This window comes from Phaethon lepturus, unplaced genomic scaffold, assembly GCF_000687285.1.
Source record: "Phaethon lepturus isolate BGI_N335 unplaced genomic scaffold, ASM68728v1 scaffold49756, whole genome shotgun sequence".
Classification (NCBI taxonomy): domain Eukaryota; kingdom Metazoa; phylum Chordata; class Aves; order Phaethontiformes; family Phaethontidae; genus Phaethon; species Phaethon lepturus.
This window is the reverse complement of record NW_010546487.1, coordinates 1-22,935: the sequence shown is the minus strand read 5'-3', so window position 1 is coordinate 22,935 and position 22,935 is coordinate 1. Positions and strand designations below refer to the sequence as shown.

Below are 22,935 nucleotides of genomic sequence, written 5' to 3'. Positions count from 1 at the left end.
TCTGCCAGGAGAACACAGTCAGCTCAAGCTTGATCCAGCTCCAGCTGTAATCAATAGGAGCCTTCAACTAAACTAGATCTTAAAGAACAAACTAACTTCTTCTTGAAACGTATTACACTTTGAATTTTGCAAAATTAAAGCTGGAGCTCATCAGAAGTGAGGTGCAGGGGGAGTCAGTGCCTAACAAAGCCCCTTCTTTTACTCCACGCATTGTTTGATGGCCTTCAAAATTACACTTTCCACTCTATGACAACTCAAGCCACCACTTTTCTGTCTCCCCCTTAAATCTCCCACTTTTACTTTCCTCCTGTTTTACTTTCCCTATTCCTCTGGGTTCTGCCCTTCTAATTTTTCAAGGCAGAGAATGCGCCTTTGTTTGTGAAGAGCGAGGCGAGTTTATGGCACCCTATTCATTATATTTATGAATCATATCTAACTGAATTTTTCCCATAGCCCAAAGGTGGCTGTTTGCCCAAAGGCACTGCTCTCAGTGCCTGTATTTTCTATTTATAAGGTGTATTTTAGTTTACATCAGAAGCTGAGGGAAAGACTTCTGCTTGATATCACTTCTGCCAAATGAAACCCACAGAGAAGCTGTGGCCAAAGGAACTCTGTACAAAAGTTGTCTGGGCTCTGTAATTTTGTTCACATGGGTGCATGGTAGTATGTGTTAGTTGCCAATAAAAACAATCTAAAATAGATACAGCCCTGTGCAAGTCTCGAGACGATCTTAAAATGTACAGAAGACAGGTAAATGAGCACTGGGAGAGAAACGCACTTTGTCAAAACAGAGTTTGGTGAGAATATCTGCTTTTGCAAGATGGTCATCAAAGGACAGAAAGTTCCTCTGACAATCCCTTCTATGCAGTGCAAGTTGATGACATTCCTGAAAGAGTAGTTTACAACTGAATTAAAGAAAATTGTTATTTCTGAAACTATCTGTGGTTGTGACAAAGTGTGGGTGCTCCCCAGAAAATGTTGATGTAAAGTAGGCAGTATAGCCAAGGAGGCTGAGAAATTAACCATTTCAGTCCTCGAGGGCTACACTAGTATTAGCAATTGCTTCATGTCAGGCAAGTCTTTTTGGCTCTGGGTGACTGAAAAAAGCTCTGAAAAGCACCAGCAGCACGCAGCCTAGTATGCATGTAAGAGATCTACTGTGGGACAACTGTCAGTACAGATGCCCATCCAAACCAGGCTTTTGGCCTCTAGGGACCTGCAGCAATAAATAGGAATCGGCTTTGTAGCTAACAGAGAGAAGGGAAGGAACAAGCCCTGAGGAATTCACTGAACAGGTTTAATACTTTGTGGCATGAGATGTTTCTCTCGCTCCTGGCTGCAGGACTAAAGATGAATGGGAAGCTTTAGCTATCCTTCCTGAAAAGGTAGCATTGAGGCCCTTCTCTATCTTAATCTTTTTTTCAGGAAGTATTTTACTTGCTTTTCAGTGTATTCCACTCCCACTTTAAAAGGCACGAGGTTTCGATTTTCTTGCAAATTGAGTGTATGAGCTAACTGCGAAGGATATGTAGCCTGTCTGCATCTCGGCATTTCTGAGGGATGCCCACAACGTTATCAGTACATTGCTCAGCATAACTGTTTCATTGCCTGGTTGTCTCTAGCTCTAAGATGACAGTCATAAATGTTTGATTAAAATCTAATCTAGCCTTTACATGACCATTGCGGAGGTTAACTAAGGAGCACAAGCCTACAGGGGAACATAAGGGCCTCATGTGCTGTTGAATACAGGCCAATATTGGTTGGTCAAAATAAATTTTGCTCATAACTTCTTGTAGGATGGGAGAAGAGATTTCTCAATTTAGGCTTCCATCAAAGCTATTGGAAAAAGATGTCAGTCACACTCAAGGTTTTAATAGATGCCTTGCTGCCTCAAATGGCTTCCAGATGGATTTAATTCCAGTATGACTGATCGTCCACTCAGCTTTGCAGCTGCGTACTTCAGGGGAAAAGTCCATGCCATGCTCATTCATCTGCTGGGTGGCAAAAAAAAAAAAAAAAAAAAAAGACTAGTGGCTCTTTCTTCATGGAAGTGCTTTCTTCCAATAACTGATGAGGCAAGAGATGAACTGACAGAAGATTAATCTAGGAGAGACTAATTATATCAAAGTAATTTAATGCCAAGAGCAAAGAATAGAATTAAAAGGTAAAGCAAGGAGATATGTACCTAAGTCTTAGTGAGATGGTCTATTTATAGTGGAGGAAAAGTAAATACCTACAAGCACATTAATTTCTTACCAAAAGGGTAAGGGGGAGAATTGCTTATAATTCTGAAGCTAAAGTGTTTTAAAAAAGTTTTTTGATAATTTTACCAATCCTATTTATGCTACTATGATTTTTGTTAGCTTGAATAACCCAAGCCACTGTTTGCAACATTAAGCCTTCTCCCAGGCTAATCAGCTTCAAATTTATTGTGTAAGCTTAAGGGGTCTAACATGGTAACCTGTATTTCTCTGTGCCGTTAGCTTACAGAAGCCCTCGTCATAGATAAGGATTCCACTGTTCTGCTGATATGCAAACTCTGAACTGAAAGACAGGGTCACTTTCAAGCAATCTACAGTCTGAGAGAGGAGAGAGTGGAGGATTTCCAAGGATAGCAGGAACCAGCCTGGTAGGTAATGGTATTTGTGGCCTGTAAAGATTGTTAAAAGCTTTTGCAAAATACCAGATTTCCAGACAGGGACTACTGAAGAGGAGGGGAAGTTTTTTAACAGGCTGTAAATATGTAAGCTTAAGTAGCTTGAAAACTTTTGTACATAGCACCTAACTCCATTGATTTAGAGGCTGGTTTTCATTAATCAGATGCTACCAATAAATATGCAAAACACTGGTGGAAGACCAATGACAAGAGTGGTTTCTAGCTATTAGTTGAACATCCTCTGTAGCTAGATCTGTATCTAAACTTATTTAGGATCTAACAGACTATTAGTATGCTTTGGAGATTTCATGGGCAGCCAAAAAGATTGGTATGAAAGAAAAGAAATATACGTCTCAGATAATAACAAGATAGGGTCTTCTGAACTGATTTCAAAGTTTCGAAAACACCTCAGAGTGAGGTGAAAACTGAGTCCTGAAAGTTCTTGTATCCTATTATTTTCAAAAGGACTGGGAAGTGTTCAATGTGTGTTAGGACTGGATCCAAATGATTTTTAAGGAGTTGCGTCTCATTTTCAATGAAAGGAAAATAAAAAGGAAGCAAAGCATAATAGATAAGCAATGGCTGAAGACATATGAAAACCAGAAATCTTTTCAAAGCAAAGAACAATGATCTCTTATCTACAGAACATTGAGTAAATAGGTTAATTCTGCACATTGACCTGAAACTCTTGGGCTTGATTTATTATTACTCTTATTTGTGCAGTATTTTTTATTTACCCCATAAGGCTTCATACTTATTACATGTACGTGTGCCTGCCCACAATGTCTAGTAGTAGAGAGCAAAGCCTCTCGAGCCAGAAAATGCATCTGAGAAGTTCATGGAAAGAACTCTGTGTGAACACACAGCTACGTGTCATTCTGTCCCAAACTAGTCATGTCCACTGCATCATTCTGCTCCTCATAATGAAGAAAAATGCATCTGATTTTCAGATCATAACAATTTTGCAATTAAATTTCTAGAAGAACTAAGATTTTACAGAGAGATTATTATTTTAGTCAAGCCAGGCATCACTTCCTACAGAGGTGGCATGAAGTATCTAGTTAGTAAAAGTGACAGTATTTTTTCATCTGGCACTGCAAACCGTTCACAATCCTATTTAGAGTCACCATAAATCATAAACTGTAAAGTATCTGGTTTCCTAAAGGAGCAGCTTTATTTCATTAACATTTTGAAACTCACGTTGTGATGTTGCTAATTGTATAGTAATTTATCCAGGATCACAGTGTGAATTGCTGTTTTCAGTCAGTTTTTGGCACTTGTTGCCAGCTTAAGTAAAGAAAAGAGGAAGAGGGAAGAAAGAATTAAATAGACACAAAAATCATGTGAAGAGCATCTAAAAGGGACAGCAGTGCTAGATGTGAGACAAGCTGGGATAGTCGGCAGAGTTATCTGAAAACTATGTCCCAGCAACGTAACTGCAAGCTGAGTAAACAGCGCTGTTCCTTCAGATCAAGGCTGCTCCTTCTTATGCTTTCAAGCATTTCCTACCCACCCGTGAATAGGATTGGTCTGTCCAGGCTTGCTCTGGCAAGTTTTTTAGTGAGGGTTTTTAAAATAAAAGTTCCTAGCAACAAGGTGAAGGACTAATTCAGGACAGCATTCCTATTCAGGTCACCATTAAGTAATTGTGTAAATTTTAGGCATGTGCAAAGATGTCAGTGAAACTGCTGTGATGCAAGTATGCATCAGCTTTAACTGAACATAACTAAATGTGTCTTAATATAACATCTCAAAGGATAAACAGTGGTTTTGTTTATTAAAATCAGTCTTGATATACTTTCAGTGCTTTAAGAAGTTTGGTGGGCAGTAGCTACAAATAAATCTTTGCATTTATTCAGAGCTTTGCATGTTAAGTAGTATAGACACTGAGCAGTGAAACTAGTTGTCTTCTGGTTTGTGGATACACATTGATAACCCTTTTTTTTTTTTTTTAAACTGAAACTGAAAAGACTGCAGAGATTCACTTGTGGCAAGAGTGGGGTCATGGGAGGCTGGTAATGACATTCAGCTTCTTGCTAGCTAGTCCGCTTCCCATGAAAATGCTTTCATTCAAACTCAGGGCTGCCCCAGAATTGTGTTACTTTGCCTTATGGAAAGCACTTCCTCACCTTCACCTTTTGTGAGGAAACAAACCAGTCTTTCCCATAAATACAGCACAGTTTTATAAAAATTTCAGTTCTGGAAAGTACATTAGGCAATAGTGGTAGGTAAAACCCAAGAAAGTGTATTTTTTAATTTTGTTGAAGAAAATGGAGTAAAGAAGGAATGCAAGCCACATGTTTGCAAGTATGAAGATGGAAGGTTTTCTCAGGTGACCTTTTTCACTGTATCTGTGCCTACAGTGCCTTCCAGAAGGAAACTTTCACTGGTGCCTCGCACCTTCTCTGTGCTACAGCGAAATGAAATAATAAGTAATTCTAAATAGTTTCATAAGTAAGATTGGGGGACCAATGCAAACCAGCTAGAAGTATAATGAGAAATGAAGGGTGGGAGGGGAGAGAAGTCTGCATCTTTAGCACATCTCTTTTATCTGTCTCTGTCAATCTAGGCTGAATTGGAAGGAGGGGATCTGACTGGGTATAAGGAAAAACCTTTTTCACGATTAGGGCAGTGAAGAAGTGGAACAGGTTGCCCAGGATGGTTCTGCACTCTCCATCCACAGTGGTTTTCGAGACCTGACTGGATAAACCTTCCTGGTCTGAGGGTCTGATGAACCTGGTCTGATCTCAGAGCCAACCCTGCTTTGAGCAGGACGTTGGACTAGAGACCTCCTGAGGTCCCTTCTCACCTGAATTATTCTATGATGCTGCAAATATACTCTAAGTTATTAACCAGAATAGAGAACTGTACTACCTTTCTTGCCTCTGACTTGTTACAGATAGTGTTCTTCAGGCAGTAGTTGGGTCAAGTGAGGTTTCTGATTAAAACATTTATGGAGGCTGAGTCACAAAACTTTTTTTTTTTTTGTGCAACCTAAGCACCAAACTAAATAAATTCAGGACAGCTGTGAACTGAGAGGCAAAAAAAAAAAAAAAAACCTGTAAGGAAGCCATTTGGTCATCACTAGGCTAAATTGTGAAATTAGTGCTAAGAATAGTTAACAATGGGACATAAGCATTTAATTTTTCAAATTAAGGACAAATGATAGGAATGGAAAAACCTGCATATTATCATTCCAGTTTTTAAGGGCTGTTGTCTACCCAGCCCATCCCAACTGCATCCCAATGGGACAGTAATGCTGTCTTGAATCTGAATTTGTGTGACACAGACAGTTCTGTAAGTTTATGCCATAAAGCTGGAGTGCGTGTTAGTTGGTGCGTTGCGTGAGCTTCTGTGGTGTTCTGCAAAGACGGTCTCGAGCTGATCCAGGCAGATCCCACGGCTATCCCGCTTGGAATGTTATGGTCAAATTAAAAAAACATTTTTGTGTCACCTTTTTGCTATTGCTCATATTTTTAGACACTTAAGATCGTTCTTTCTGGCTGAACTCCCTGAGTGGCCGCTCAGTCTGTGAAAATCCCAATTGGTCCCCTTGGTCTCCTTAATATTTCACTTTCAGCCTACTGATCATAGCTGTTTTAGGAGTGTGACTCCACCCTGAGGACAAGGCGCTGTGAAATGGCTCCTTAGCCCCTGTTTGGTCACAGATGAGGCATGTGTATGGAGCCCCCGGGGCTCCCACAGCATCTATGAGCCAGAACTTGCTGAGGCCAGTTTTTGGCTAGGTTGGACGTAACAGATACTAAAACAAAGAATCAAATGCAAAGAATGATATAAGCTGCTGCTGCTTTTGTCCCAAATACAACACTAAACACAGCAATACCACTGTCTAAAGTGTGTGCTTGTTAAGGTATGCAAGTGCATGCACCACTAAGCTGTTCAGAGCTGGACAGATTTCCTTCTACATATGAATGTTGCCCAGAAGAATGGAGCCTACAGCAGGCCCCTGAAAGCTGTGGCGGTACAAAATGATGTCACTGAATTTCAGTGTTGTGTGCTTTTCCCCACAATAACAAATTGTGATTCCTATGATGAAAATGTTCTGATACGAATACCTGATTTCTTCTTGATATAGAAATGTTTTAAATTGCATTTGACAGCTAACAATCAGATCAGATTATTTATGCATCTCTTGTCAGAATTACAGAAACTTTTGTCTGAATTTCCCAATGGTTTTAATTTTCAACAAAACTATACTGGTTTGCGCTCTCTTAAAAAAAAGTCTCAACTTTCTGTAGCTTGTAGGGCAGGGAATGGTTCCATTACAATACTGAACATCTGATGTCCACCAGACCAATTCATCAAAGCTTTTGGGGAATAGGCTTTATGCTTGATCCACAGGTAGCAATCACCAAATACAGAAAGATGGGAAAATTTAACGCGCTATGCCTTCTCAACTTGAGATACCTCAGAAGAGTATAGACACTGCCAATCTACTTTCCAACAATGAACAACATCCTGACATTCTTCAATTATAAAAGATTGCCTTAAAAATATAAATTAGGTTTGTTATCCCTTTCAAAAGTTGCTCTTTTTTAACCTCTGGTCTCACTGTATAAAATCTCCAGACCTTTGTTTAATTGAGTTCTTGAATTGTTGGCTGTACTCATATCCTATAGCAGTGAGTTCCTTTTCTAGGGTCCTCTGTCTACACCACCTTTCAGCATCATAAATGAAGTTTTAAATTGTTTCAAAGTGGGAAACAGCAGTTGCAAGTCTGCTTTCTCCAACCCTTTCATTATTTCTGTATGGTTTTGCCACATATCGCTTTCCTCGGTTGTTAAAATATTTCCTTATCCCCTAACTGTTGCTTTCTCCTGCTGTGAGCTGCTCCTACTTTGCAATATTCCCCTTGAAATGGGCTGAGCAGTATTGCAAACAGCCACACTCCTTATGAGCTGTTTGATAGGTAAGAAAATCAAGCAAGTGAACTGTTTCTGCACCACGAACAGCCACTCGCATAGCTCCAGCGTCTCTGCTAGCTGGGGAATCCCCCAGGAAGCTTTCATGAGGGTGGAGAAAGTGGAGACAAGATCAAGACTAGTGCTCTAAAGCTGTGCTTAGGGGAAGAAGCTGAGGGTGTTCGAGGGTGTTGCTGGGTGGATCTCCTTGGCTAGTTTCTGGTTTTGGCTTTACTACATGGCTGTGCTTTCAATTTATTTCAAAGGTGCCTGGAGCCTTATAAATCTGCATACATAGTAAGGAAGAGATTCTCTTAATGGTGAATACTGAAATTTGAGTGTAATCATAATGGAGAGAACATTTTGATTTAAATACATAAAGCAGTCTTCTCATAAAAAATATTGTCTAGAAATGGGGAATTTTCCCTCATAGGCATGTAAAGCCACAGTTTCTGATAGAGGAATACACACAAAAGTGCAGCCCCCTCGCCAAAATCATAATTTTCCACATGCTGAGTAATAGATTAAAACTTATTAATGTATTTTCTGGATTGTTTAAGTAATGGTCAAACAGTGTTTATGATGGGAGAAACGGGTGGTTTTCTCCTGTACCCAACAACTGCAGTTCACAAACCATGTCAGGAGGATGGTTGTAACTCTCTTCCAACTCGGACTCATTTGAGCTGTGCTCTCCTGCTTCTGCAAACCCCAGCAACCCAAGAGCTGCTCAACCAGTACAATGTTGTTGACTTAAGCCTAACATTTTTATCTGCTTGTACAGTGCTTTCTGCACTAGGTAAAAAATACTGGGCCTAGAAGTGTTGGCAGTATCTTAGGGTCTTGCAACAATCCTGAACTCCTTTTCTACTCAAGTAATGTAGAAGGAAATCTCTCTTGATCCTTCAAACTAAACCAGATAAGATTGAGGAAGATCTAGCTGCAGAGTAAATACAGGCAGGATTACTTCAGATAAGAATGTGTTTTTTCTTTACCCCTGGGAAATGCGAATGATTTTTTTTTTTTTTTTTGATTCTGCACACACTTTCCTGATTTAGTCTCCAACAACTTCTGGGAGGAATAAAGTAAGGCATCTTCCACTGCCTGAGGGGGCAGATCAGTGGGTGCTCCAAAGCATTGCTTGTTTCTGATGTGGCTATGCACTAACTGCAACGCTGCCTATTAAAATGTCAGAGTTTTTAGCTAGTCCTAAGTGTGACAGGCGAGCCATTGTTTTATTTGGTTCACCTTTATCATCTAGAAGTTATGTGGAGAACTTGTTCCTCCTGATAAGAAAGTCCCTTAAGAACAAATTAATCTACTAAGAAAGTGCTTTAAATACTACAAGATACAAAAGTACAAGTAAGATTTGGTAACACAGGTGCAAAACAAAATGGTTTCAAAATTGATGTAGAACTTGGTACCTATTTTTTAAGGCACTTGACAAAGATATCTATTTCTTGAAATGATGCTATCTTTATCAACTTATATTAACCTTCTCCAAATACTGAACTGTATTTATTGCTTCTAAATCTGTATTTAATTCCATCTTTTTTTCTAATGCAGCCCAGATACCCAAACTTCTCCACGGGGTAAGTCTAGACAAGGAAGAGATTGCTTTTTCCATCTTTCTGATCAAGATAGTTTTTATAAGTTAGGGTCAAGTCAGCTAAAATCATGCTTAAATTTCTGCTCACTTTGCCATGTTTGATTCCTTTCCTCTGTGCAAGTCTGTTATTAAACGTTAGGCAATCTCTTTAAAATCGTACAGAAAATTGTTACCGGTCAAAAATCCTTGCATTTTCCAATTCTAACTACTTCTGTTAGAACAGGCAGCTGTTAAGAGTATTGATAAGGATTTATTTTTAAATTGTTAATGCTAAGAGATATGCAGTAACTGATTGTCCATACTGCTCTTTTTCTGGCATCATGGTATTTTTTCATCCCGTGTGTTATTTTCCCTGGATTTTTTTAACTCTTCTGGATTTTAATTATTGAAAACAAACTTGTAAACCTGAGTTATCAAAGTTTTTCTTTTGGTGCAAGTTACAGCTGGTAGTGGAATTTAGGTGTCAATAGTATCAAAGCAGATGAGTTGATTATTTACTTGGAGGCCAGTAGCAGGCCAGTTCTTTATAAGGAAGACCACTTTTTTGGAAGAAAAGATTCATGGGTAGACAGTGACCAATTACTTCGAAAACTCAGGCTGAAGATTTTACGGGTGTTGATGGATGGGGAAAAAAACACCCAAAACATTCCTGAAGCCATTCAGGCTTGAAACTTGTGCTCTCCATTGCTTTCCAATCAAATCTGTGAGGTTTGATTGCACACATTATGACCAGTTACCTGTTAACAGATATCCCACCCGTGCAGGCGTATGCATATAAAAACCCTTGAACAAGTTCTGTTTGTACTCAGGAAACTACATAGAACATCTGTTCAGGCACGGACTAAACATGCTCAAGTGCAATGTCAGATTTGCTTATATCATACCAGGTCATGCATTAGACTAGAAGTTTACTTCAGCTTGTAAAAGAAATCTCAGCCATATCTTCTCCTTTTCAGAACTGATTTAAATAGGCTTAAATGATGCCTAGATGTGTCCACTCAAAGGCATGAAGTTTTTTAAACAGGTGTTAATAAAGACAGATTCAGAGCTTCCCAAAGCAAACATTTCTTCCCAGGAGATACATTGAATCCTTTATCATCCTATTTAAGAATTTTACTTATTTCTGTGGTTAGCCATCTATGGTCACCACCACTATCCTTGACCAAACAAGTACCATTTTTCCCACGTCCTGAAAATTAGTGTTTTGACAGTAAGAAATGAAAACAAGCAACCAAAACAACAATAGCCAAAAGCACAAACCAAAAAACAAACCCACCAAAAAAAACCCCAAACAACCCCCGCCTTCTAAATGCAGAAGAGTTATGGGGTATTTTTCAGTTAGGTGATGTTACCCAAGGTATTTGGTAACAGCAACAGATCAGGGTATACTGAACATCTAGTTTTAAAAATGCTTAATTAAGACATTGGGATACATTATGCCAGAAAATGTCTAACCCATTTCTGTACCTCGAGAACTTTTTCTTAGCACTGTAGCTTACAAAAGTGTTTGTAACACATGTTGTTTTCTTAGTAACTTTTTTCAGCTTCAATGCTACACGTTTTACCATATAATTATACATAACAAAGATTAGACTTTTCTCCACTATACTTACAACAGAACCAACTTCTAACGTGATTTCAGATCAACAACAGACAAACGTGAATGAGCATAAAAGGTATTTTATAATAATGACATGTAAACTGAACTACTTCATAGCTCTGTAATTTGCAAGTCCCTCTTGTATTTTTAGTAAAGTCAAAACGTAAATGAAAGAAGGTACAAGCCGGATTCTTGTGCATTTAATATGTTCTTTTAGGTTAAATTTTGCTGTATATTGAATTACAGCAAATAGCTTTCTCTCTAAAACTATTGATTTCTGGCCACTATGAAAACAAAATTTAGCAAATTGAAGATAAAACCAGACATAATCTTAATGAAATTTCATGCTTTGTATCCATGTACTTTTATATGGCTGGTTACCTACTCCATGTATTCTTGTCACATACAGAGAGAAGAGATCTTACTAGCCAAGTTCAGATCTTTCAATCCTGTGGAAAGAAGCAATTGAACTTCGACAGGTATGTGGCAAACTTCCCGTTAATAAGGACCCTTCCGCCGAAAGGATGCTTAGATGTTGTATGAATTATCACAGAATGTGCACAAATTATGATAGTCCAGAAAAAATAGCTCAAAAAGCATCACAGAGGCAAAATGAGAATAAATAGTCTTTAAGTATAATGGAGACAGCCAAGCTCAACTTATATGAAACCCATGAACAAAAAAGTAAAAGTTCTTCCTCTTTCAACCCATATACGGGACAAAGGGGTTGCCATGACAAAGTGCTGTACAAGAATAGTTGACCACACCACAAAATATGCAGAATATTTAAGATGCAACCTGGTAAGGTGAACTCAAAAATTACCCTCTCATTATGGTTTCCACCAGACCAAAAATATCTCACTAGTATGGGGCCCTATAACACTATGTCGTCATTGTCCTTGGCGATAGCAAAATGGCAAAATAGCAAGTCTGCATAACATACTGAATTAATTCAAGTAATGGTGGAGACTGGTGCGCTTGGCTATAGTGCAGCAGATATTCTTCCTTAGTAAAGGATATGCAAAGGAATATAGGTATCACTAATGGTGCAGGGTAGAATCAAACAGACCACTTTTGTATTTGCGGGAAGCTTTGTTCTTCCTGCAGGACGATTTTGGCACACCCAGAAAGGCAAAGAGAAACAGTAGCTATCACACTCCTTTGCCAGCATGAAAAAGAAATGAAAAAAAATCACTTGGAAAGAGAACAAAATAAGGAAAGTAAGTTTTGAACTTCAGCTTTTGAACTAGTTTTCCAGCTTGCTAGATTAGCGTCCCATCATTGGAGATGCTCAAGAAATATCTTGGACCTTTACAAACTGTGTCTGTAGTGCTGAGATCCTTTAGAAATGTTCTAGGGTTAGAAAAGGTGACTTGGTAACCCTAACTTCAACAATGAAAATAAAACACAGATGAGAGTATTTCCATTATATACCAAGTAACTTGAAGCAGGAATCAGGTTTGAAAAGAGAGGAAAAAGTGGTGGCTGAGAGAAAATTACCCCGAGCACACAATTGGAGAAAGGAGGAAGAGAGCCTTTCTCATCAGGCTAAAGAACTACTCTGCACTAGTCTGGGATGAAGTAACTGCAGACCTGCTCAAAGGAAACACATTGAGAACATGGCTATAATTCTTTCATGGAAGTATGGGAGAAAGAATCTATCTACAAAGTGGCAATGGTAGTGCTATAAAATTATCCTAGAAGGCTGCTAACAGTAGCTGCCAAGATGCTCTCACACTGCTGTTACTGCTAGGGAAACTTTCTCTATCACTGTGATGCTATATACCGCAATTCACTGACAGCAGGTATTGAAACAGGGAACAAAAGCCAGCTCATACTCTCACAAATTGTGTTTTATGCTATTGAAGGCAACAGATGACAGCAATCATTCCATGCAGGGCTCACTGACTTTTAGGATGCTTGTGTCTGAGTGTTTGCAACAGATATAGGGAATTCCTTGAAGAGATAAATAAATACCCTGTGCCTTTTAATGGGGTGCCAAGTATACTGGGATGCCCAGTCAGGATCAGACATAAGCACATTCTTTCCCTTTGCTATCTGGTGTTGTTCCTGATTGCATTATGAAAAAGACCTCCAGCTTAGTGAAATTCTGAAGGAGGACAGATGTCTGGAGATTTGGACTTTCTTCAGGCCATGTGCCTTCTGAATACATTTGCTATGTTTTGTCTATCAAAACATTAGCCTCCTCAGAGCTACTAAGCAAACAGGCTTTACAATCAACAAATCAAACCCCAAAGTATGACAGTTGATGTGACTACTGTATGATCCCATCGTTCTTGAATAAGGAGCCATGAGAACTGCTAATGAGTTTACTTCAACTTGAAGTCTAATGCTTGCCTGCATAATCACAATTCAAGAAGCTAAGGTAAATACAACTTTCGGAAGCTTGCCTGAATCTCAGACACTTAGTGTGATTAGCATACGGTATGAATCTTTAGGGGCAATGTACTGAGCATATTCCTGCAGGGGTCAGAATAATGGAAAAGCAGTAACTAACTAAAGGAAGTGAAGCAGCTGCTAGTATTTACGCTTGTGATGGATGTTCACAGTAAAATGGTCAGACAGAACAGAGAATATCTATCCAAGGTCTTGACATGACACTCACAGCTGTGCAAATAGCACAGATGGGAAGATGATTCAGAGTGGCCAAATTTTGAAAATGCCCAAAAACAGGCCCTCGGGCCCTCAAAACAAGATGGTTTTTTGCAACCTCCCCTCTGGTCCCACAAGGCTATTAAAGAGATGCTCCAGAAAGGGCTCCTTACAGCAAAACACAGCGGTTTCACAGATTAACGGCCTGAACAATTGGTTCAGCATGGGCTGCTGAAAGATGATCTCTGCATGATGTACCCAAATGTACAAGAAATTAATTGATGTCTACAAACACTCCATACAAAGAGCTGTGAAATGTCGGTTTGTATCCTTCTGTGGATTCTTAGACCTGCAAAATTCCTATGGCTTTTCCACGTAATTAGCATTCAAACGGCTTGTGTAATCAGGTCAGTCTCTTAGGGTGGCTACTGCTGGACACGAGCATTCTCCACTTGAAGTACTGCAGCAAACATGCTCATATGAACTGTGTCCGAGTAAGCACTCTGATGAACTAATGGCATCCTAAAACAGGTAACTAGACCTTATTTTTCCTCCTGCAGCCTCTGTCCTCTCCTATTCTCAAACTAAACAGGTCTTGTGTTGTTGAGAGGAACAACTCTGGAACTAAACTTGTCACAATTCACGCTCTTTTAACAGTAGTCCTGACACCATTTTTTAAAGTAATCCCTAAATACAAGAAGTGGGAAAATTTGGGATGGTACAATGTTTTACAAAAGGCTCTCCAAAACATTTCTGGTGCCATGCTAAGAAACTGTTAGAGGTATATTTTAGGTTATGTCTATATTGGCAAATAGTGTGGACCCACAGGAGCAGATCAGAAGTTAGTGCAGAGGCTCCAACGTCCGAGTACTTGCATTTCTGAGGGTCTCCTGGCTTGTTCCAGTCTGGTCCTGGAGCCTGAACGCTCGTTAGTGGTTGTGGTGTATTAGCGGCACCCCTGCAGTTCATTTCAGGTTTAGTTTCATCTAGATGGGATCTAGTTTGCGTGTTCCAAGACCACTCAGTGAGGCAAATCAAAGTGAGTTAAGTGGAGCTCATTAGGAGGTGCATTTCAGAAGTACAGCCTGTGCCCCAGCCAAAATGTCAGTGAAGAGCACCCTGCCACAGGCACACCCAGAATCTCCAACCTGAACCAGTTCTGCAAAGGACCAGGCTGAGTGCACCTGCACTTAACCAATTTTTATGCCCTTCATATGGTAGTTGCATACCCTGATTATATATAAAGTGAGTTCTCTATGGAAAACAAAACATCATGAACTGCTCCCCCTTGTCCTTCCTTAAAAAAAGAAGAATCAACAGATGCAAAATTTAGGCTTATTTGACCTGTTTACACTAAGTTAACTTCTTGAGGTAAAAGCACAGACTGAGTATGGTAAGTTACTGTGAAAAGCACTGGAAAACTTAATGAGGAAAAAAACCCCCTAACCCCTATCAATGAAGAGATCCCTACAGTGATTTTGCACGGGGGGAAAAAAGTAACCACAGCACAGAAAACAAGTTCATGCTTTCTTCCCCCCCACAGAAAAAGAAAAAAGCAACCACCATCCACCAAGTCTAGAAAAATATGTGTGTCTCTTCCATATAAGAATTCACCAATACCTTTTATTACAATCTGTCTCACCCCTTGTATTTTACAGTCACAGTAGCACAAAGGGTTATAAAGAGATTGGAAAAATATAATAAGGTAATTATCTGAGGAGCAAAAAAGTTTGCTTACTTTATTGCCAGCATGAGAGGAAGGCAAGGAAAAAAAAGGTCTTTTCCCTTCTCAGGTTTACAGGTTATTGGGTACCTTTGCCTGGTCTTTTTTTCATTCAAATGTCATTAACATTCTAGGGAAAGCTAGTAGTTTCTTGCAGACTAGATTTGACAAAATTGAATTAATTGGGTGATTTTCTTTTGACTTCAATAGGAGCAGACTCAAATCACAGAGAGCCTAACAACACAGTAGAAATAAAATTCAGTCTTGTATGCAGGCAGAGTGCAGCTATTTATGTTTTTATCAGGCAAAAAGCACCTGTGAATATTAGCTCACTTAGTAATTTGCTTAAAAATATTTCTTACTCTGTGTTTTGCTGTTCCCCATTTGAGTGATAGTCTCACAATGACAGGTCTGAACATCCGAGCGGCTTTCTGAAAGTGTTGGCAGGTGCCACATATGGGAATCTACCCCAGTGACCGATTCAGCAGCCCTTTGAGTTAAATGCAAATTTAGAAGTGACAGTGACATGTGAACTGACTATACAGAGACAGGGAGGATTAGTTAAGGTTATAAACTCAGACTTTAAGATACAGTTAAAGTATTTTAAGTTGAAGCACAAAACTCAGTGCTCTGTACATATTCTACATAAGTTATCTTCCTCCAGAATAACCTCCCTTTATCTTTTCATCGGTTTTGGGGGTTCCTGGCACTTACTGCTCACATACAGTATCTTGAAAATTTCCCAAGAAATTTTTGCTACCCACACTTTATCATCAACTCAATTATATGAGAACATGTCTCTGATCACTAGTTGTTATAAAAATGATATATCTCATAGGAAACTGCAGTTCTTTCCATGGAGTTGTCTTCTGCAAGGCAGTGTGCTTTGCTGTCAACCTGTCATCTGTGCTGTTCATGTGCTACGTAGTCTCTAATAAATAACAGCATCTGTCGCAGACAGAAAACTCTCAACACTGATAAATATCATAGTTGTTACTTGTTTTCCTCAGGTCAGAAGTTAAGAAGGTATTAAGTATCTTTTGTACCTCAGGCATATGGCCCCTTTTCGGTAGATTAAGAAGTGCAGAGAATTATGCGCCCCAATGCTTTTCACTCCTGTCAATAGAAATAAGATCTGGCCCCACGGCATCGTGCTTTACTTAACGATGAAGCTCAGCACATCACTGAAGCCTCAAAATCATTTTAGGGATCTCTTCACTGGTAGGAGTTAGGGGTTTTTTCATTATGTCCAAAAGGACTAGTGTCATTTCTGTGTGTTTATTCCAAGCACAGAAACCAACATGAGTGTGCTTGGCCTATCATACCCTCGCTAGTCAATGTAAAAAAGGGAGTGGACGTTTGTATTAAAACACAAGGCCCCTCATACTCTAGTATGATGTCAGTAATACAGCTCCTCAGAGCATGTTATTGTTTTAAACAGAGGTCTCCACACTTTCACATTGGTTATAAAATACTTAGTGCTGCTGGACTGGAAGGAAAATGTCATACATCTGCAAACAATTAGAAGGAGCTGGACTTCATCTTTGATTTACTAAACAATAAAACAAGCTTAAGTGTGACTGTATGTGTAAGTTACACTCCCTAGGAGCCTCAAGCAGTTATCATAGCAAAGTCTTTTAACCATAATTAAATAAATCCACAGTGGGACCATTGCTGATCAAGATTATCTTTTATAAGATATTTTCAGCAGTGAAAAGTATGAAGATCATGAAGTTGAATATATGCTTTTAAGTGCTCCAAAAGTCTTTCATTCTTTCTTTCAAGCACACTGTCCACTACCCGTTTTCCAGCTGGAATTCATTCAGTACAATACATTTCAGCTTTTAAACACTAATATTTCTATGCTTCCTGCACTTAAATTGAAGTTTTGGCATGAGGAAATTAGTAGCAAAACTCTGCTTCAGTCAAGCTCAAGATTTCACCATAGTTTGTGTGTCTTCTAGTTAAAAAGTCCTGGTACTATAACAATGGTTAGTTGTTGTTATAAATTAACCAAAGATTTGTGAATTGAATATAAATATTTAGTTGCAAGCTTCAGCAAGCCAGAACATGGAGTAAAATAATAGTAAGGTATCACCACCAATCTTCTCAACAAAACAAAACCCTCAACCAGTTGTCTGTCTCTAAGTTAACCCTAACTCTCAACCTTTATTTGGAATATAGGGTATTGGCAGTACATGCTGTTAAACTTCCCTATGCTATCCCCAATTTATACACCTAAAGCCATTGTAGCAAGAGTGATGTTTGCGTTTGGAAATTTTCTAGCATTACTTGTAATTTTTATAAAACAAAATTGTTGTTACACACTGAACCTGAAGCGGTTTATTGCAATTGCAAAGCCACAGTAATGCAGCATCACCTGAAGGAGGGAGTGTCAGATCAAACACAAGTCCAGTATTCTGTTCCTGCTTCTGCTGCTGTTTTGCCAAGGTAAACTAAGGAAAAAAACATTTGCCATCCTTGGCATTGATTTTTCCGTGATAACCATGAGCATTTACTTAAGGTTACGGGGATTGTGGTACTGACCTCCTGCGGTAGGTTCTTTACTTGACATTCTTGAATTAGAGTGACAGAAGTGTTGAACATTAGCAGATAAGCCAGAAATGCAACTCTAAGGCTTTGCCTACAAAAAATAACTTATCCAGCCTCCATGATGATTACTATGCTTCAGAATGACAGGGAATTTACTTACTAGTGATAAATAATGTTCTGTATACATGAATACCAGGGAGAAAGGAACTACCACTGTATATTACAGCTTGCCCTGATTATAGGCACTCAAGTATTACTTTATAGATTATACTGTTGTGGACCACAAAGTGGAAAAGATGAACCATGGGGTCAAGTTTTGCCCTCTGTTTGCATGGGTATCCCACTAACGTGCTTGAAAACCAAGTTTATGAACACGGAGTAGAATATATTTTTATGAAAAAACAAAACAGTGGATGAAACATTTGTTACTTCAGCAAGTATAAGAGTAAACTATTTATATAAAATAATAAATGAAACGGTCTTAGTTTACAGTAGTGCTCATGAGTCTGGTTCCCGAATGCATACAATTAACATTGCTAATGCCCTGAGAATTTTGGCACTGTGTGTGGTGTATGTACACTCAGATGAAAGCTCTCCATTGCCATAGTTTCAAAGACTGGCTAGACTATGACTGGAAGTGAGCTGGCAGGGTCTGTGTAGAACTACTTCCATAGAGATCAGAAGACCACAAGCTGTTCAGATGTTTGGTTCCTATTGCTTGAGAAATACTCCTCATACATAATAAAACCGCTGTATTCTTCTGTATTACAATCTGGTCTAAGCAAAAGTTCATATGCTCATTATTTTTTGTTCCACTCACCATTCTCTTACTAAAAAACCACGTAGTTTTGCAAATCTTTAGAAATCATCTATAATATGACTTGCTGTTTTGCCTACTTTTTTCCAAAGCACTGCCTCTCCTGGATATACTTAATACAACACAAAACATTTGACTAAAGCTGCTTACTTGCATGAAGGTTTTGGGTTTGCATGAAGGTTTGTAGACCCTTTTTGAGGATCTACAGACAACAGAATTAATTCTACTTGTTAGCCTGAAATAGATGGAACAGACCATAAGGCTGCAACAAACTGCAAGTTCTGTTAACTTGAACAGTAACAACACGCATGTATTTTATTTACTTATCTTAAGGAAGTGTGTACGTGTCTAGTTTAATGGTGCAACAATATACACTCTTAAATGCAGGAGTTGTAGGCTGTCATTTTCCAGGCATTAGATTTATCACATACACTCCAATTATACTGAAAGTAAAACGTACAGCAGCCTGCTTACCTTGGCACACATTGTGATCACTTTGCTCATACCCAGCTGCACACTGAATTTGATGAGTTGGGTTTGGAGGGGCACGGTGAGGATCGGCTGGAGTCCGCCGAATAACGTTGTTTCGACCACTAGTGGATTCAGCTGCTGCTTCTTCTCGCTCATTTACAATAATTTGTGCTGTTCTAGGTAGACAGAGGTATCCTCCATAGTGGTTAACACATTTCATCCCACCTTTACATGCATCTGGGACTATTTCACATTCATCAATATCTGTGGTTAGCAACAACACAAGTCATGCTTTTAACAGTCGAAACTTCTGCAACAGCCATTAATACAAGTAACACAATGAGACATGCAAGCACACCTTGTCCAAAACAGGGGTGTGTAATGATAACACTTAGAAAATACCAAAGGCAAGTCTGCCTTTGAAAATTATTTACTGTACCTTTGCACCGTTGCCTAAGAGGATCCCATTCATAGCCATCTGTGCATTGCTATAGAGAAAAAAAAAAAATTAAAGTTAGGCTACTCGGGATCCTTTTTATTTTGGAAATATAATCAAGCATATTTCAATGAACTCCTAAGGGAAATTAAATGTTTGCATATCTTGGTAAGCTAGAAAAATGGCTATTGGTAAAGCACTGCTGTGCAGGAACAACAACAAGTACATACAGAGAGAGCCTCTGTCTCAGGAAGTTCCTAAGATATCGTTTGTTGTCAGTGTGTAGGTTTTATTTGGGCTGGAGAACAAAGTGAGAAAAGCATCACTTTCTCCTTGCATTGTTCCTGTATGTTGTTTTAAAGCATCTGTCATTGGCTGAAACCTGGAATAAATGAACCTCTAGGCTGACCCAACTGACCAGTATGAAAATCTTCTTATGAAAAAGCAGCAAGTTTTTCTGACTTTTGATCTTGTTCCCTGCCTTCCAACAGGTGAACATCCTTCATTCCGGGGACCGGTTTGCCAGAGAGACTGATGGGCCTCTATCCCCCTGTACTTCATCCTCTCTCCCATTAGCACTCTAGCAATGGGGAAGAATCCCATGACAGCTGGAAATTCATTCACATGCTTTTTAATCACAGGACTCCAGGAACTGCAGTCTAGGAAGAACGATTTATATTGTGAGACATACAGTAGACGGTTAGAGCTTATAACAGCAGGACTAGTTACATAAATAAGACTTCGCAAAATTCAAACAAGATTATACTCAGAAACTATTCATATCAACACAGACTAATAACTTCAGGAAGAATTTTAAATGTTCTGCCCTGCAGTTAGGTAAGCATCTTTATCATTCCCTGCCCCGAAGCATTAAGTTGTCTGGAGTGCAGTAATTTTAATCACAGGTGACAGTTGCGGAAACCGATTAGCAAAGTATCACAATGCAACCAGCTACAGCAGACACATTTAAAATATCAATGAGTCAACTGCGCTGTACTATGTAGGTGCGTATGCACCCTATGCTGCTTAGGATATTACTTTAATGGCCCTATAGAAGAAAATAATCGAGTCGGCTAACGTAATTAGTCACAGTCAAGCAAGCTAAATCTTGTTGCAGCTCCCCTGGCACAGAGGAACTATACAGGTGACAAATTTGACTGTCTGATGCCAAGATACACTTGTTCTATGTTTTATCCTCAGGTTATTTTGAGGAACTTGTTACTGAGGGACACTGACTCAGCATTAGAATTGGAAATACTTTCTTCGTTTGCAGGTGACACCAGCGATCTGCCAAATGTAGCAGCGAGTTGTAACTTCGGAGGCTTTTTCTTCCAAAGGGGTAAGTGGACAGCAAATTGTATTACAATTCTCAATCTCTAAAGGAATGACTACATGCTGAGTTGACAACACCAAAGTTACTGTAGCTATGAAAACGCAAACCCAAAGGAAAACAGCTAATTCATGCATTTACTGAATCACCCGATTCCTGTTAATGCACAACAGAAGTACTGTCTATTTAACTGTAAGGAGCCAAGTCCATCTATTACTGCAGCTGAAGGGACTTTTACAATAGAAGAGGATTTGGCCCTAAATGAATACAATGTACGCATGAGAAACAGTAGCATTCTAAGAGTAACATTTCTAAAAGCTAAGGCTTTTTTTGTTAAATAGTTTTACGTGATTAGAGTCTAATGATCACTGAGGCACCTAAACGCTAAGACCTCTTTGAAAATGGAGTATAGGAACCCAAGTCATATATGCATGCTAGAAACTTTCCATTTGTATAAACAAAACTATGTAGGCCTATCAGAAAATGCTACTTAATTTTTTTTAATAAAGAACATGTAATAAATGCAGAAAAGGAGGGGTTGGGATCCCTTTGTCAATCTAGATTTTCAAAAGGTACTTAGATCTTCAGTTTCCAATATAGAGAGACTTAAAAAATCACAGAAGCCTCTATATAGAGCCTTCAAAAATCTATTGCTTCTGAAGCCCAGTGTTAAAGTATTTTATGACTGACTTCCTAATGCTCACTTGAAGCTTCTTTGAGCACCGTCTTCTACAATAAGGTCCAACTCTGCAATATTTACTTGCTTGAGCCATCCCACTGACTTCAGTGGGATTACTTGTATAAGACACAATCTCAGTCTTTGGCTGTGGTTCTCTAACTTTTTGCATGTGTGCAGAATTTTCTGCTTGTGTGGCATTGCGCTAATGTCTGTACACATATTCAGAGGTCCACCCATATGAAGCAAGTTGCAGGGATTACAACTGTAATCAGATGTGAAAATGCGGGTTTTTCCCCAGCCCAAGCCGATGTAATTGCCACTCCTTCGATGACATGCATTATGCAAGCCAAAGACTGAACACAAGCAGACTGGAAGAAAAAGCCTTACAAAAAGGCCTTTAAATCTCTTACCCCATCACTTGATTACAAGCAGAACCTATTTCCACTATTCTTGTACAATTTTATCGAGTCAGGCAAAACCACTGCTCAAAACCAGCTCAGAAACTAACAGCCCTGTGATCACCCCAAGGACTTAGGCGCCTCGTTAAGAGCACTGAATTTTGAAGTACTTACATTTTGTTAAAAACAGCTTGAAATATCCAAAAGAAAACACAGAAGAATGTTTGACCCAATTATCTGTCAAATTCCATATATTTCAAATGAAGGTCCTAGGGACCCTGCCTTTAAGAAAATGGATTTTAAAAAATATTAAAACTTCATAATTTTGTTCAGCTCATCAAGCTGAGTACATAGATAAGCTTTTCAGAACAGGCAGTTATAGCCCATTTTGTTCAATCTTGTCAACTTCAACTTTAAAACTGTTTCAGCACAGGAACAGCTTATTTTATGGTTAACATTCGAACTCAGAGAACTTTGTATTGCATGCTATACATTGGCAAGAAATTTGGTTTTTCTTAAGGGTCATTTAGAAAAGAATCCCTGCAAAGCAGTAATTATCTCGAACTGTATTAAACCTTACCGTGTATGTTATGGTTTCCTCAGTTTCCTGCGAATGTACTGTAATAAGAATGAGAGCAGCCAAGAACATAGCTGTCAACATGGTGAACCTTGAAAGAGAAGAAAAACAAATAAAGGGGGAATATTTTTAGCGCTCTCCTTCGCTGGAGGAAGCAGTCAGCACCTCCGGGAGCGGGTCCTGCCCGGGCTGCGAGCCCCGGGCGCCCGCCCAGCCCCTACCTGGGTGAAGCGGCGGGACGCTGCCCCTTTTCTCCTGCAAGAAGAGGGTGAGGTTTGGCTGTGCTTCCAGTCCCTCGTATTTAATCCAGCTGGGGCGGGGGGGGGAAGAGAAAAAGTAATAATAATAAGTAAACGGAGTTTAAAATAACATAGCACTTAATGCCACAGTGGAGTGGAAGCGCTGCGCTCCGGTGCGGCGCGGGGCAAAGAGCAGGCAGCGTGACTGCCCTGCAGTCGCACGCTTTGGGGTGGCAAAACTATTTTTCGGTAAAAGCTCACTGTCTGCCAGAAGGGCGGGCGGCCGGAGGGGAGAACCACCTCTGCGGGCACCGC

At 39.4% G+C, this 22,935-nt stretch overlaps 1 protein-coding gene across 1 annotated transcript in view; it reads right to left on the bottom strand.

The window, feature by feature from the left end:
- The window catches only part of EFEMP1 (EGF containing fibulin-like extracellular matrix protein 1), a 47,595-nt gene extending 25,130 nt beyond the window's left edge, over nt 1–22,465 (bottom strand). Inside the window, exons 1-3 of the mRNA XM_010289307.1 lie at nt 22,385–22,465; nt 19,401–19,449; nt 18,965–19,225 (exon numbers count right to left, since the gene is read on the bottom strand). Coding sequence (XP_010287609.1) covers nt 18,965–19,225; nt 19,401–19,449; nt 22,385–22,465 — 391 coding nt within the window. The remainder of the gene's footprint in view (nt 1–18,964; nt 19,226–19,400; nt 19,450–22,384) is intronic.
- Between the last annotated feature and the right edge of the window lie 470 nt (nt 22,466–22,935).